This window comes from Engystomops pustulosus, chromosome 7 (genome assembly GCF_040894005.1).
Source record: "Engystomops pustulosus chromosome 7, aEngPut4.maternal, whole genome shotgun sequence".
Taxonomy (NCBI): domain Eukaryota; kingdom Metazoa; phylum Chordata; class Amphibia; order Anura; family Leptodactylidae; genus Engystomops; species Engystomops pustulosus.
The window spans coordinates 117,085,066-117,099,950 of NC_092417.1; the positions used below are offsets into that span (position 1 = coordinate 117,085,066).

Here is a 14,885-nt window from a genome sequence, read left to right on the forward strand (position 1 = left end):
TTCACTGATCCACAAGATATACATCATCTAACACTGACAATGGGTAATCTATATTCTATAGCTCTGCTATAATGGCATATTCCCTGCACAGTGTTTATAATTATAAAGGGAAAGCTAAATCTATGTAAATATGATTCACACAGATTTTATTTTGTCACACTAAACTAAAACAGGATTATAAATTACACAAATGAAAAGTGGTAGGGAAGCATGGGAGTGTCAGATTCTGAAGTAATGAAGATTATAGTACATAAATCTGTGACTAAATATGTCTGGGTTCACAATACTGGTTACCATCCTGTTGAAATGTAATACAGGATGCAATAAAATACATATCCTGTTGCTATTGACTTCTATTGTACAAAAAAAGAAAAAATCATGATCCATCAAAAAGGCCTTCATTTTTATCCCTCGTTGCAACCTGTTTCAACTGTAAATTTTACAATCCCCCACCCTCAACAAAATAACTTGCAAAAGGATATTGTTATGTGACGATTTAGCAGGCGCTGGATGCTCCATACCGAATTATATGCAACTACTGACAAAGACCCAGGGAGGGTCGAAACGTCTCGTATCACAGATCCTTTTTATGCTGATTCTTGGAATTTCTTTTTGTACCTATTTAATAATAAGTATTTAGCAAGAATAGAGCCTTTGTTTGAGTATGGTTTGAGAAGGATACCACTGATTTTTCATATTAAGCATTATAGTTATCCCGCAGTGGGATAACAGCGCTGTACTTTAATGTATTCAGTATGACGCTGTTGTCCTATAGGACTTCTTCCATCATATATAACTATGATGCTTACAATATCGTCCCTGAAGCCAGGTTTATTCCATGTAATACAGCTACCAAACCCTCAACTGAAAACATTTGTGTAAATAAGACCTTAATCTGCAAAAATTATAGAGTCACCCACTAATGTCATCGATTGGCTACTGGTTTCAGGACGTCATCAATTAACCCATTAAAGACCCCCCCCCAAAAAAAAAAGACCCCCACCAAATATGCCCCCATAATCCTCTCCCCAGCAGCTTTCTATTTATGCCATTTATAAAAAAATTTATGTTGCGAAAGTTTGTTTAAAACGATCCGACCGCTTACCAAATAATTGTATCTTGTGAGCAGCAGTCGCCCATATTCATGAGGGCGCTTATTTACAAATGTTATAAATATTTGGCCGGCGCTGTGAATAAACCCCTCTGGGGCCGCATCGCGGAGAGCCGGCAGCGATTGTGCAATATTTGCGCTGCTGTCGGGTATTCTTAAAGGTACCTGCTGAGGGGGTGTGTCGGCCGGCCCCCTCATGAATACAGCCAACTGCTGCTCACAAGATACGAGGATCAGACCTCTTATTTGGTAATCAATTTTCAATCATTTTTAATAAATGGCATAAAAAAAAGCTGCTGGGGAAAGGATTATGGGGGCATATTTGGTGGGGGTCTTTTTTTGGGGTGACAGGTCCTCTTTAAGTTTAGATCACATTTGACCAGGCAGTGAACTGGCAATACGAGAAGTAAGCACAAGTGTTTTTTTTTTTTCAATGTTCTGTGGGAAAAATACACTGCGGTAAAAAGATGATGCACCCCAATGATGGATGTCGATGGCATCCAAACATCCCACAGACTAAAAAATTAGCAGATTTAGATGTCCTTTCCTTAGGATCAGATCCACAAGTACACAGTGTATAGTGTTGGGAAACAAAACGTAGTAGAAGTACCAGGCTACTGCAACTCAGCTCCTACTCACTTGAATGGAAGTGGGGGTAAAACAGAAACCAAAGAGTCCCCATTATAGTCAGAGTAAGCTTTTAGGGAATGTTGGTGTTTAATATTTTATACTGCAGGACTTTTTTTTAATTGTTATGCTATAAGAGTAAAACATTATAGAAAGCATGTAGACTCCTTTTCCTGACCTGTTGAAGAGCTGGGTTAACAAAGATGAACTTTTACAAATAGTAGAAAATACAAATCCTGCTGCATGGTGTGTTAAAGATACCTTCTTTTCTAATCTCGAAAACAGTAACTAGCACCAGAATTCAGAAACCTGGTGTTAACAGGACCTAATAAATATTCTATATTATGGTATTTATTTATTTATTTGTATATATATCTAAAAAATAAAAAAGACAATTTACATGAAGATGCATGGAAGCAAATTTTCTTAGAAACAAATTTACCAAGCATGGCTGGTTATTTAAAAGACAAAATTCCATCAATTAACTTCAGGCAATAAAGACTTAAAAAACACACACACATTCAGAGATGAAAACAAACACTCCAATTAACTCACGCTGCCTTCCCCAGCTCTTTACAAGTAATGTGCCTTTGTGGAGTAAAATGATTCCTCTTTCATCTTCCAGTGGTTTAAGTGGTACGTCTAATCTTCATCTCTCGTTACATCATTCAGCATATGTCACTAGGAAGACCCAGTTTTAACCCTGGGGTTCCCTTTATTTGCATGCCCAGAACTATCAGAGTCTTCAGTGTTTCCCATTTTTAAAAAAAATAATAAATACAAATACATAATAAGCATCTTATTACACTTAGGCTATGTCCCTGCACTGGTGCCATGATTTAGAAATGCATAGGATCTATAATACATGTGGCTGATCAGTTATACTGTGATCTGTTATGATCCCTTGTGATCTATTGTGATCAGCTTTCTTCTTATCCCTGTTTCATTACAATTCAAACATTGAGGAGTTGTTGTTTTTGAATGAATACATTGTGTATACTACTATAACTAAACACCTCCATTCAGACAGTGAAAAAATCAGGATGATAAAAATTACATCAAGGATCTCTTACTGGTATCAAAGATCCATTGAGTAACATGTGATGCACCAAGTAAGACTTAGGATTCTCTTCTACATTAGTTTGTTTTTTAAATAAGAAAAATATTTTTTTTTTAAATGGATCCTTCTAATGACAGACAAGAATGGAATCCAGAGGTACCATAATGGGGTTAGGTATCTATCATCATCTTTAGAAAGATGACTCCAAATGGATCTCTGGGATTATATCCTTACCCCTACTGAATCAAAGGTGTGCAATTCTAATGCCAATAGAGAAAAATCAACACAACACATCCATTCCCTCCAGGACCCATGACTTTGGGTGGATCCGTTCTCTCAATGTGGGTACTAAGTATTATTAATCCTTTCTTATACACATCAAACAATTTAAAACCATTTAATATGCAATATGGAAGTCATGTGATCCCTATATGACATTTTAATGACAACAAACACGAGCCCCTGCATCTACTTTTTCTTGCTCCAAGCTACACATTCAAATAAAATATTACAAAATTATTTGTATGCAGGTCTTCAATATATTGCTAAGAGTAACTCAAACCACTTCATGCTAAGCCAGCTCCCAGTAATAGAAAGTCTAGGGTGAAGGTTTCAGATTACCGCTTCCTCCCATGTGCAGAGGAGAAATGAGGTAGTCTAAAGTCCGCTCAACCATCTGTTACCATAGTAACAGACAAAATAGTTGCTACCTCAGATTTTACCCAAATAAAATACCATGGGCCACATGTATCACTTGTTTTTTCTGTTGTTTTTGCACCTTTTCATTCAGGCACACCGTTTTTGCACCATTTTTGCGATTAAACGCCAAACTAGCCGCGCAGCAAAAATAACCAGCTTTCACTCATCTATCTTACCAATCCAGATGTTTTGCTGCGCCTAATGATATTCATCACTTGCAAGGTTTTCATTTAGGCGCAAAACGGGCACAAAAACACTCCAGCCCGAAGGTGGCGTTACCTGAGAAGAAAGCACTGAGCCCCTTTGCAGAACAGCTCAATTCTAGCAGCAGAGCTCAGCCAGACACTAGAACAGATAATAGATACATTACATACACTGCAGACAGGAGCTGCAGACTTTATTTACAGTTCATCACCTTCTATTTACAAAACATTCTGCAAACTCCTGAGCTCAGAGCAAGAGAGCTAAGAACTTTGCAGAATGTTGCAGATACTACATACAAGTGTCCCCCATGTAATTCTGCACAGTATCACCAGTGTGTCTGAGGGGGATACTGTGCAGAATTACAGGGGGGCAGCAGGAGACCAGCACTGGGGGATCCCCTCCAGGAGAAGCCCCTGCTGAGGAGGTCACTGGGTGCTGGGTGTCACACACCTGGGTGCTGCTGTGAGTGTTATCTTCATTCTGGGCTGTGGGAGAAGCAGAGAGGAGCTTGTAGCAGGATCACATGTAAGTGCCTGAATCTAACATTGCGCCTAAACTGTGCCAAAATTGTGCCTAAACTGTAAGTAAAGTGATTAATAAGAGGCAGAAAATATACTTATCACAGATGGTTGTAGCTTGTGATATTTCTGGCAAAACAGTGCGCCAGAATTTAGGCGCAACTACTACACTTAGGCGCACAAAAGTGATAAATGTGGCCCCAAGAGGGAATTTACCTATTCAGACCCTAGTATTTATTTCTCTGCCCCACTGGAAACCCATTTTAGTTTACAAGTGGTAAAATTTTGTGAAATAACCAAAGCAAAATAATATGTTACACTACTATGAGTAAAATATAAGTATCTTTATCAGCTCCTCATTTCAGCAGAGTCAGCCAGGGGGCAAAATGTATTCAAGATGCTTTATACAAAGACACTGACAGATATTGGTACCACAAATGTCATTCCAGTTGAGCAGTAACAGTCTGCTCGTAGTTCAGAAATACCACTTTCTCACACAAGGAACCATTCCTAAAAGACGCATCGCTGATGTGGTGCTTGGGATTCTTGTAGGGAACTAGTTCAGCCTTCTGGCCTAACTCTTAAGTGTCTCCACGGAAACTGGAGGCCATATCAGCAGGAGAAAATATTTCACTTAATTGCAGCCTCTGTAATGATAACTTTAAGAAAAACTCAGCAATAAACATGTATGGAAACCATAATTTGTATCTGTCATAACAGCTGTTACCCCGGAAACATAATCTGGGGAGGACAGCAGCCACATTGATGTTAAAGCTGACGGAATGGACTGTAATTTCATTATTGCGGCGCTAATGCCACCATCTTCTTACTTAAGTGAATGACAGCAGACTGCACACTTTGATGATTACTAATATCTTCCTCACTTCCCATACTACAATACTAATTTCTTTGAGATAGGCCAAAGCTTTCATATTCTATCCCCCGAAAAATTAAAAGTCTGACATCTTATACACAAATATAATGGCATTCATTTAAATAAAGGGACATGTCCAAAAGAGGGAAGCCTACAAATGAGACACACTGCCATATAAAAAACAATGTTCTCCCAGCAACCCATCTTGCGGGTGCAGTGAGTGGACTGCGGGCATTGGCCATGCCCATCTCCATTCTTACACATCTAAAGGACTAATTATGTATGGCTTTGGTAAGAGTCTTAAAATGTTCTGTATTGGACTACTTAATAATTTTTGCATTTTGTTCTACATATCTTTACCTGCACGCCAGGTAGTAATGTTTGATTTGACATCAAACTATTTGGAGTTGCCTCCAAAAATGTCTCTAGGTAAGAATCTCACTGTAGGTCTATATTCACATGCCTGTGCCATACTACCTTTTTTGAACCATTCAATGTAAAGACCATGTGCTACATTGTAGGGGCACAGAGAGCTTCTAAGGTTCCAGGAAGCAGAATGTTAAAGGAGTCTATGTGATATGTTTATCTTTAAAGAGAACCTGTCACCTCTGTCATGGGCCATACACTTTAAACACTACCTTATTCAATAGTTTATATGCATCCAATTGATGTTCTTACACTTCTACGTGTAACCTTTCTTGTAAATCTACTTTTCTTCCTTCTTTGATATTTGATAGTAGAGGAGGTAGGTGAACTCCGTTGTGCAGTCAAGCTCCCTCCATCTCCAGTGCCCACTCAGCCTCAGATCATCGCCCCTCTACTACCCCCCTCAGCTCAGCGCCACAAAATGCCATTGAAATCCCAGTGCATGCATGGTGCACTTATCACTTCAATGCTGGCCCATGTCTTTATAGGTGCACTGTGCATGTGCCAGTAAACCTTTAGTTTGTAGTGTGGGAGCGAGTACCAGCGCATGCACAATGCACCTGTAAAGCCAGCTGGGGATGCACATGCTGAACTGACATCACACATGCGCTGGAATTTAAATGGCATACTGTGACGTCAGGTTGAGGGGTGTAGCGGAGGGGCGGTGATCCGAGGCTGAGTATCGGCTGGAGGCGGAGGTTGCTTGAATGGAGGTCCCCTGCCTCCATGACTGGATAGCTGAAATGCCAAAGAAGGAGTAAAAGATGATTTTTCAAGGAAAGGTAAGAAAAATATCAAATTCACATATACTAATGAATAAGGCATTGTTTTAGGTATATGGCCCATAGCAAAGGTGACAGGTTCCCTTCAAATTTATTTTCTATGGAAAAAGTCAGAAGCAACTGTTTTACCAAAAAACCCTTAAAAATTACCCAAAGTAGGTTTTGCTAACTGCTCATGTGCTCAAGCTCCAGTGGTCCCCTACAAGTTTTAGGTTTGCTTTTTAACAGTATCGCTATGTTGCTTAATCGCAAAAGAACGATGCAGAATCAGTGGAAATTTAAGAAGCAACTCCTTTTTTTTTAAATTCCTGCATAGGTTTTTGCTGTTGGACAACCCCTTGAAGGCCAACCCCTCACTACTTCATTGGTGTTTTCCTACTACTCAGATTACTGTTAACATTCCTTACAAATAGAAAACCACACAAATACCAAAATAATGTTGCTGTGTCAACTTCTAGGGAAAACTAGAATGTTATATATCAGGCTACTTTTTAGAAAAAAGATTCACAGAAACCGTTGTTCCTGAATTGTAGAGAACAACTCATAAGTTTAGCACTTCGAATAATTTTGAGGCTAAAGGCTAATGTGGCTGGCACACATATATCCTGCTGTCTAACTAACAGCACAGTACCTGCCTAATTAAGTGTATTATGGGTTTATCTAAAAAACAAAACAATATTTACAATAGTATCCAACGAACATCAAATAAACATTAAAGTACAAAGTGAGACAAAGTCAATGTTATCAATCCCAGTATTATAGGAGGACAGGACACAGCTTTTCCTGCATCTAGTATAAACTATATATAGCTCCCACATAGTATATACTTACAATAACACAGGAGACATCAGTATCTCTAAACAACAATCAAAATTCACCAATAAACAGATCAATTGAATATAAATGATCAATTCCAAGATCCTTCAAGAAGTTCTAGGAAAACCATAACAAAAATGATAACATCTCATAAACAGACACATCCAGATAACAGCATGTTATCACCATCTATATCCTCTATAAAAGTGAAACTATCTATTGTTCCAGGGAAGTGATCATCTCAGGCTGGGAAGAGAATAACTGGAGTGTTCTTCCATGGAATTTAACAGCAACTCCAGAAAAATCTCTGCTGCCATTTACTTCTTCATACCTTCAGAATTTCTCCAAGGGTATTTCTAGTCTACATGAGATGTCCATTGAAATTGTGAAGCAAAACACATGAATAATAATAGTAACACATGGATAATAATAGTAACACATGGATAATAATAGATAAGACGATGAATATAGGATAGCCAGATCATGAATAGATAGCTCTAAAGTCTAATAGATAGATACATAAATCAATAGAAATATATGAGATAGATAGATAGATAGATTGACAGACAGACAGAAAGTCCCTATCTAGAGTCCCCCATGCATCCCTTTAACAAACAAAATAAAAGGCAAACTTTTCGTGCAGAGCAGTGAGCAGCTCATAATGGGGCTGTCCCATCTCGTGAAGGGAGGAACTGTTTATTGTGCCCAGTGAATGGGATGCAGACTGTCTCCAACCCACGTGTCTGCTCAGAGCCGCAGCTCAATGCGGAAGGATACAGGCCGAGACTACGGTGCGACCTCCCAGCAGAGGCTTCCTCAGCGATACGGAGCATCTGTCTCCTGGACCGTGGGCGCTGCCCCCTCACCCCGGGGCATTTGGATGGAGTGTCTCTTACCTTTCACCGAGCGAGGCTTGGCCTGTTTCCTCCTGGACATCTCCCCGGCTCGTCACAAGTCTCCCCCACTTGTGTGAAAGTCCTGGCGGCTTCTCCCCGGCTCCGTGTTGCAGCGCAGTCTCCCCCTTCTCCGTCTCCTTCACTTATTGTGTTAAAGTTCCTATTGTGTGGGATTGTGACTCCCTTGGGTGCAGAGGGGGGGTGGAGGAGGAGGAGGGAGGAGCACTGATGCCCCCCACCCCAGGCCCTGGGGGTAGTCACACAAGTGCTGCAGGATGAAATTAGGAAAAATTCTCTATAGCCGCCTGGGGGAGGGGAGAGAATTCAATTATGTTATGACTGGGCATCTATGGCCGCCGCTGGCACTGTCACCTGTGTGTCCAGCCTAGGGCACAATGGGCTAATACTTCACGTATAACACTATCTGCTGTGCCCGCTCTCCAGCTGGCACCGTGTAATAAGCTGCTTCACTCTCTGTACGTATATATAGCTGTCTCCTGGCTGGCACACTTCTGCTTCCCTCTGGGCACTACTTGCCAGTGTTGGTGCCCTCTCATATATGCCCGGCAGCTGGCACCCTTGCCCTAGTACATGCCCTCTGTCTTCCTATCAGTGTGGGTGCCCCGGTATTATTTTTCTTGGCACCCTTCTAGTGCTCGCCAGTATCGGTGCCCTCTAATCTATCCGTCCCGTCTCCTGGCACACTTCTAGCTGCCCGGGATAATACTATGTCGGTGCCGCTATATTCGGGTGTCCCTCCGGTCGATGTGTCCCGTGTTCCGGTGCCGCTAGCTGCCCCCATGCGCCGCGGTACATCCACCGCAGCCTCCCCGATCCCCTATCTCATGCCGCCCGGCCGGCTGGCTGCTCTTTGTCCCGGCTCTGTCCCCTCCTGCTCTCTCCGCCGCCGCTGCTGCTGCTGCTGGGGCTGCACTGCAGACACACATAATAAAGCCAGGCTGGGCTGGGGATGGAGCGGAGTCCCAGCAGGGGGATGTGAGGAGTGGAGTCCCGGCGGGGGAGCGCTCTGATCCCGCAGGGAGCCCCCGCACAGCCTGGGCTCAATCAGACACTGAGAGAGACAACAGCACCGAGCCCTGGACAGCGCTGGAAATACAGGCAGAGGGCGGGGCCGCAGGGGGCGGGGACTGCCGGGGACAAGTGACAGCGCACAGACCGGGAGGAGGAGAGACCGGGCACGGGGAAAATAGGGGACACAGACCGGGGAGAACAGACCGGGCACGGGAGGATAGGGGACGCATACCTGGGGGGGGGGGGGGGGGGTCTGCGGGCAGGGAGAGGACAGGGGACACAGACCGGGAGGAGGAGAGACCGGGCACGGGACAAGTCACAGCTCACATACCGGGAGGAGGAGAGACCGGGCACTGGGAGGACAGGGGACACAGACCAGGAGGAGGAGAGACCGGGCACTGGGAGGACAGGGGACACAGACCGGGAGGAGGAGAGACCGGGCACGGGACAAGTCACAGCTCACATACCGGGAGGAGGAGAGACCGGGTACGGGAGGACCGCACATACCGGGAGGAGGCCGGCACTTTACGGGACAAGTCACAGCACACATACCGGGGAAGACAGGGGGCAGTGCACATACCGGGGAGGACAGGGGGAAGTGCACATACCGGGAGGCACCACGGAGGAGAGACCGGGGACTGTGAGAGATAATTGACACCGGGAGGAGGGGGCACATCTGCTCAGCCGCGCGGAACATAATGGGAGCTGTAGTCCTCAGCAGCTGGAGTGCCACAGGTTGCGGACCGCTGAAACATTGTTATGAGGGAGGGGGGTTCACACTAAACAACCGCTATTGCGTTTCTGTGGCGTCTTGTAAGTGGAGGTAAGTGATGAAGGAGAGATCCGGAGGCAGGCCCTGACACATCACAGAGTGGCTGATAACAGAGAATACTTGAATCCCTGCACTTTGAGATGAAGGGGCATTTAGTGCTATTCCTTATAGAATTAAAGTATTGTGTAGTGCTGCAGCTCACATGTGTTACCACTGAAGGGGGAGCTGTATCACTCCCTTGTGAGGGTTTGTGTACTTTTGTGAAATGTTTTCAGCTTTTTCTTTCACAGTGGGCAATTTCTGAATCAGGAATATGTCCTGCCCCCACTTGATTATTGATTTGTTTACATGGCATGGATGTATTCTGCATGACCTGTACTGAGACTGACATTACTCCCATCACCTCTGGTGCCCAAGCCCTGGTCCACACATCCATAATTCCAGCACGGCTACCTGGGCAAGTGCCGGGGCCCAGAGCTGCTGGGGGGACCACATAAGGCTGTACATAAGGAATCCATGGGGATGAGGGGGGATGTATCTAATAAATCCATAGGGGGTGAGGGGACTTATATAAAATAACCATGACAGGGCTGTTTGGTATGATAAACTAGGGAATATTTTAGGGAATAGGATACTGTTTTAGTTTCTGAATTTTTAATGTTGCCATGTGAGTTCACTGCAAAGGGGCCCACTGAGGCTCTGTCACCCAGGGGCCTACTGATACCTGGAGCCGACCCTGAATTCCTGCATGTTTTAAAAACAATGTCTGGTTAAACTTGGCATTCCTTTACACCATCTCCACTATTTAATGGAACCGTAATGGAAAGTCATTTTGAATAAACATCTAAAAAATGAACTGGTATTTGTGGAAAGCTATTTCATCTAGTTATGCACTGGTTTATGTCCTTCTCTTTCTGACAGTCTGATGTCCCCTCAAACTTCCAACCAAATCTGGTGAAAAACTGAGATTGTGTACCCTGGCTCCTCACCTCTGTCGAGTTACAGTTTTATGGAGAAGTGGGCTACACTGTTTTTAGAACACCCATAGAGGTAAAATGGTATTGAATGGAACATTGTAGCTTTGACATCAGGGACAAACAGTCTTAGGGCTTCATTTTAGAAATAGGTGTTTGTCCTAGAGGAGGGACCTATATGTATCATACATTTATGGCATATCTTTTGACTCCGCACTTAAAGGCTACCAGTCACAAGGCCCCCTTTTTATCCTCCCCAATGCCCACACAGACAAAAAATAGTATATCCACAGTTTTTATAAATTATAACTTTGGGTGTTTAAGTGGCCAGCTGTGTCCCTGGGACGTGTTCTTCATGGTGCCCAGTATCAAATCCCCTTCTGCCCACGCGCCACATCGCCCCATAATGAGCCAGGTACACAACCTGTGCGCTGCCTCACGTACATTGTTTCTAGTTAAATGGCATACTGTGACGTCAGGTTGGGGGGTGTAGCGGAGGGGCGGTGATCCGAGGCTGAGTATCGGCTGGAGGCGGAGCTAGCTTGAATGGAGGTGGTGAGCCGGGTACGCAACTCGCTATGGAGATTGCCTATCTGGCTCACTGCCAGGCAATGTGGCGCTTGTGCAGATAGAAGTGGAGGCTGTCTCCACTGATATCTGCGAGAAGAGGAAGCAGAGGCATGCCAACAGTGACTGGACAGAGGCAGGGTTTTTATCAAAGTGAAGTAGGAGGAGCGTTTTACAGAGAAGGGGCTCCGTGATAAACACACCCAGGGACACAGCTGGCAGGGAGTCCGGTATACGTAAATATAAGTTATATTTTTTGATTTACAAAGGACATAATTTTTATAAAAACAGTTTGGGGGTGTGCTATTAATAAACTGTGGGGGCATGGGAGAGGCTGAAAAAGGGTGCCTGGTGACAGCTTCCCTTTAAGCTTCAGCACCAGACACAACCCCAGTTACCCCAGATACAAATTTCTAAAAATTGCATCTTACCTGAAGCCTTCTAATGTCCACATAATCAAATATTTGTAAATCCGTACAACAAAAATATCAAACATAAAAGAAACACTTTTCACTTTTCCATTCCAGCTCCATTGCTCCCTTTCCACTGCTCAGATTTTTTTTGTCATGTGACTTCTGAGAGCAGTGATAGGCTGCTGTGGTCATATGTTGTTTACCTGATGTCACCAAAAATATTTGTTGTGAATTTATAGAAAGTGCTGGCATCTGTGCCAAATACTGTGGAACCAAGGGCCTACATGGTCCAATTAAATTAATAATGTCAATGAATTATTTTTCATGGGTAAAATGTGGAGGGTTTCTATTTATTATCTGTAAATTTTGTGAAGGCTTTTCTTTGTAGTATATATATTCGGCTACATTCACATCTTTTTTTTAGCTTACATACCGTATGTACTTGAGTATAAGCCGACACGAGTATAAGCCGAGACCACTAATTTTACCACCAAAAACTGAGAAAACCTATTGACTCGAGTATAAGCCGAGGGTGGGAAATGCATTGGTCATAGCTCCCCCAGTATATAGCCAGCAACCCCCAGTAGTATATAGCCAGCCAGCTCCCAGCAGTATATAGCCAGCCAGACCCATGTAGTATACAGCCATCCAGCCCCATGTAGTATACAGCCAGCCAGCCCCCTGTAGTATACAGCCAGCCAGCTCCATGTAGTATACACCCAACCAACCCCACATAGTATACAGCCAGCCCCCATATAGTATAGAGCCAGCCCCCAGAAGTGTACAGCCAGTCCCCAGTAGTATACAGCCACCGAGCCCCTAGTAGTATACAGCCAGCCCCTGTAGTATACAGCCAGCCCGCCCCATGTATTATACAGCCAGCCCAGCCTGCCCCCATGTAGTATACAGCCAGCCCCCAGTAGTATACAGCCAGCGAGCCCCTAGTAGTACACAGCCAGCAAGCCCCTAGTAGTATACAACCAGACAGCCCCCAGCATTATACAGCCAGCCAGCCCCCAGTAGTATACAGAAGTATTCTAAGGACAAACTGCACAATTGTGTAAGAAGACCGGTGCTTTTCACAGTTAACAAACAACAGGCACTGTCCACTCAAGTGCTGATGACAGCAGAAAAGGACTGGCCAAACCACAAACATGGGCAAGAATAGGACTTGCTCTATAGTTTTCTGCCCCGCCAGTCAGCTCTCGTACGGGGCCTTGAGTGCCACAGCTGTGTGTATGAGCCTATTGTAATATATTGAACTGCACACCGACAAAATGGCAAAATGAATGTTTGTATGCCTGTAAGCAGCGCAACACACATAGGCCCAGATGTCCTAAAGCCCCTGCTCCAGTTTTCTGTTAGTCTTTGCACATTCTTTTATGTGCAAACTGCTAGTACATGTATTTAAGAAGTGTCAGCGCCACATATGTGTCACATGCAACCCATTTGTGTTGCAGCTGCACTATACCTGACAAAATTCTGCACGTAAAGGGACGGTCAAGTGTACAGACGGGGGTTGCAACACATTTACCATGCAGAGTCCAACAGAAATGTGTTAGAGGTGCACCAGAAAAAAAGTGGTGCACTCTGACGGAGCAGTGCAGGGGGCACCAGATTCCTGAATCTGGCGCACCCTGCACAATTCACAGGCAAACTGTTTCTGAACACAACTTATGTGCAGCATGTTATTCCAGCCTGGGGCAGTTGCAGTTGAAAATGTGTCAAAGTGCAATACTTTTTAGTGGATTAGTGCTCACAGCCGTTATTTTATTGGATGGTGCATATCGGGTGGTGAGTAAAGAATGTCCTAATGAGAACCATTTATCACAGGTGAAGCAAAAGAGCCATGAAAAACGGAGATCTATGTCCATTTTATACTATGTTTGTGTGTAGGTAGCCTTACTTCAATTTAGTTTCTATGCATTTTGATCCCATTTTTCTCTATTCTTCAAAGGGCATTGCAATACTTTAGGGAACTCAAATATACCCAGAATGAAATAAAGGGATTGTCTAAGTTAAAACAAATATTATATTGTGTCCCAAATGTGCACAAATAAAACTTTTCAAAAACTAACCTTCTTCTCTCTAGGATGGTAAAATGACAATGACTGCCAGTAGTGGATTATAATATAGATGGTAGCCAGGGGCCCAAGCCTTCTAGGGGGCCTGTAGCCACTGAAACCACCCAACAAATTTTATACTGAGTAGAAACTTTACCCATGAAATCCTCATACATCTGTTCATGCTCTCAACATACCTGTACACAATCGCCATTTGAGGACCTTTGAAGGACACCCAAAGGTCCTGAAACCACAGGTTGAAAGCAAGCAGAAGGGGCACATCCTCCATTCCCTTAGAAGCGTGATTCGAGTACCATATGAAGGAAGTAAATTCCAGACTTGTAGAGGCTATAATATTCATACAGCCCAGGGACCATGGCAGTCTTTATCTGCCTCTGATGACTGCAGAACATCACTGCATAGTCACTGGTTGGCTGCATCCGTCACATGCTACCCCCTTTGCAATGACCAGGAGCACTCCAGGAGCTACAGCGCTGGACTGACTGGTTAAAGATAAAGTCATCTTGTTTTTTGTTTTATTTTTTAATTCATACAATTCACTTTTTTGAGCCTTAGATGTTTGATACAACTTTACATGTTTGTTATGCCATGACTGCAATTTTCATTTCATACATGTGCACCTCTTTACATATCCCACACAATTATCTGCAATCAGCAGTCGCTTTGCAAAGAAAATATAGATGAGCCAAGAATAGAACCAGCCAAATGTATATGGAGGACATGATCAGGTAATGATTTGATTTTGCAGAAGGTAATTATATGAGGTTTTGCTAATAATTCTGTAATTGCTATTTAAGAAGTGTTGCATATCAAACTTTAAATTGTTTGTAGAGATTAACCTCAAAGAACACAGACGGAAATAGCCGCAGAACCATCCTAGTGCTGCTGACAAGAATTAACACTTTCGCTCCCTGGTAGAAATCAGGAATAATACAGACACTAAAAAGACAATGCATATGTTTACTTATACTGATTTTGGAGGTGGATAAACCTGATGCATTATTAGCCTGTATAACTTTACACCCAGTAG

The 14,885-nt window shown here is 43.4% G+C and overlaps 1 protein-coding gene across 1 annotated transcript in view; it reads right to left on the minus strand.

Moving 5' to 3' along the window:
• Positions 1 to 9,163, minus strand: part of ZNF423 (zinc finger protein 423) — a 163,247-nt gene extending 154,084 nt beyond the window's left edge. Inside the window, exon 1 of the mRNA XM_072117661.1 lies at positions 8,014 to 9,163. Within this exon, the coding sequence (XP_071973762.1) occupies positions 8,014 to 8,053 (40 nt within the window). The 5' untranslated portion in view covers positions 8,054 to 9,163. The remainder of the gene's footprint in view (positions 1 to 8,013) is intronic.
• Between the last annotated feature and the right edge of the window lie 5,722 nt (positions 9,164 to 14,885).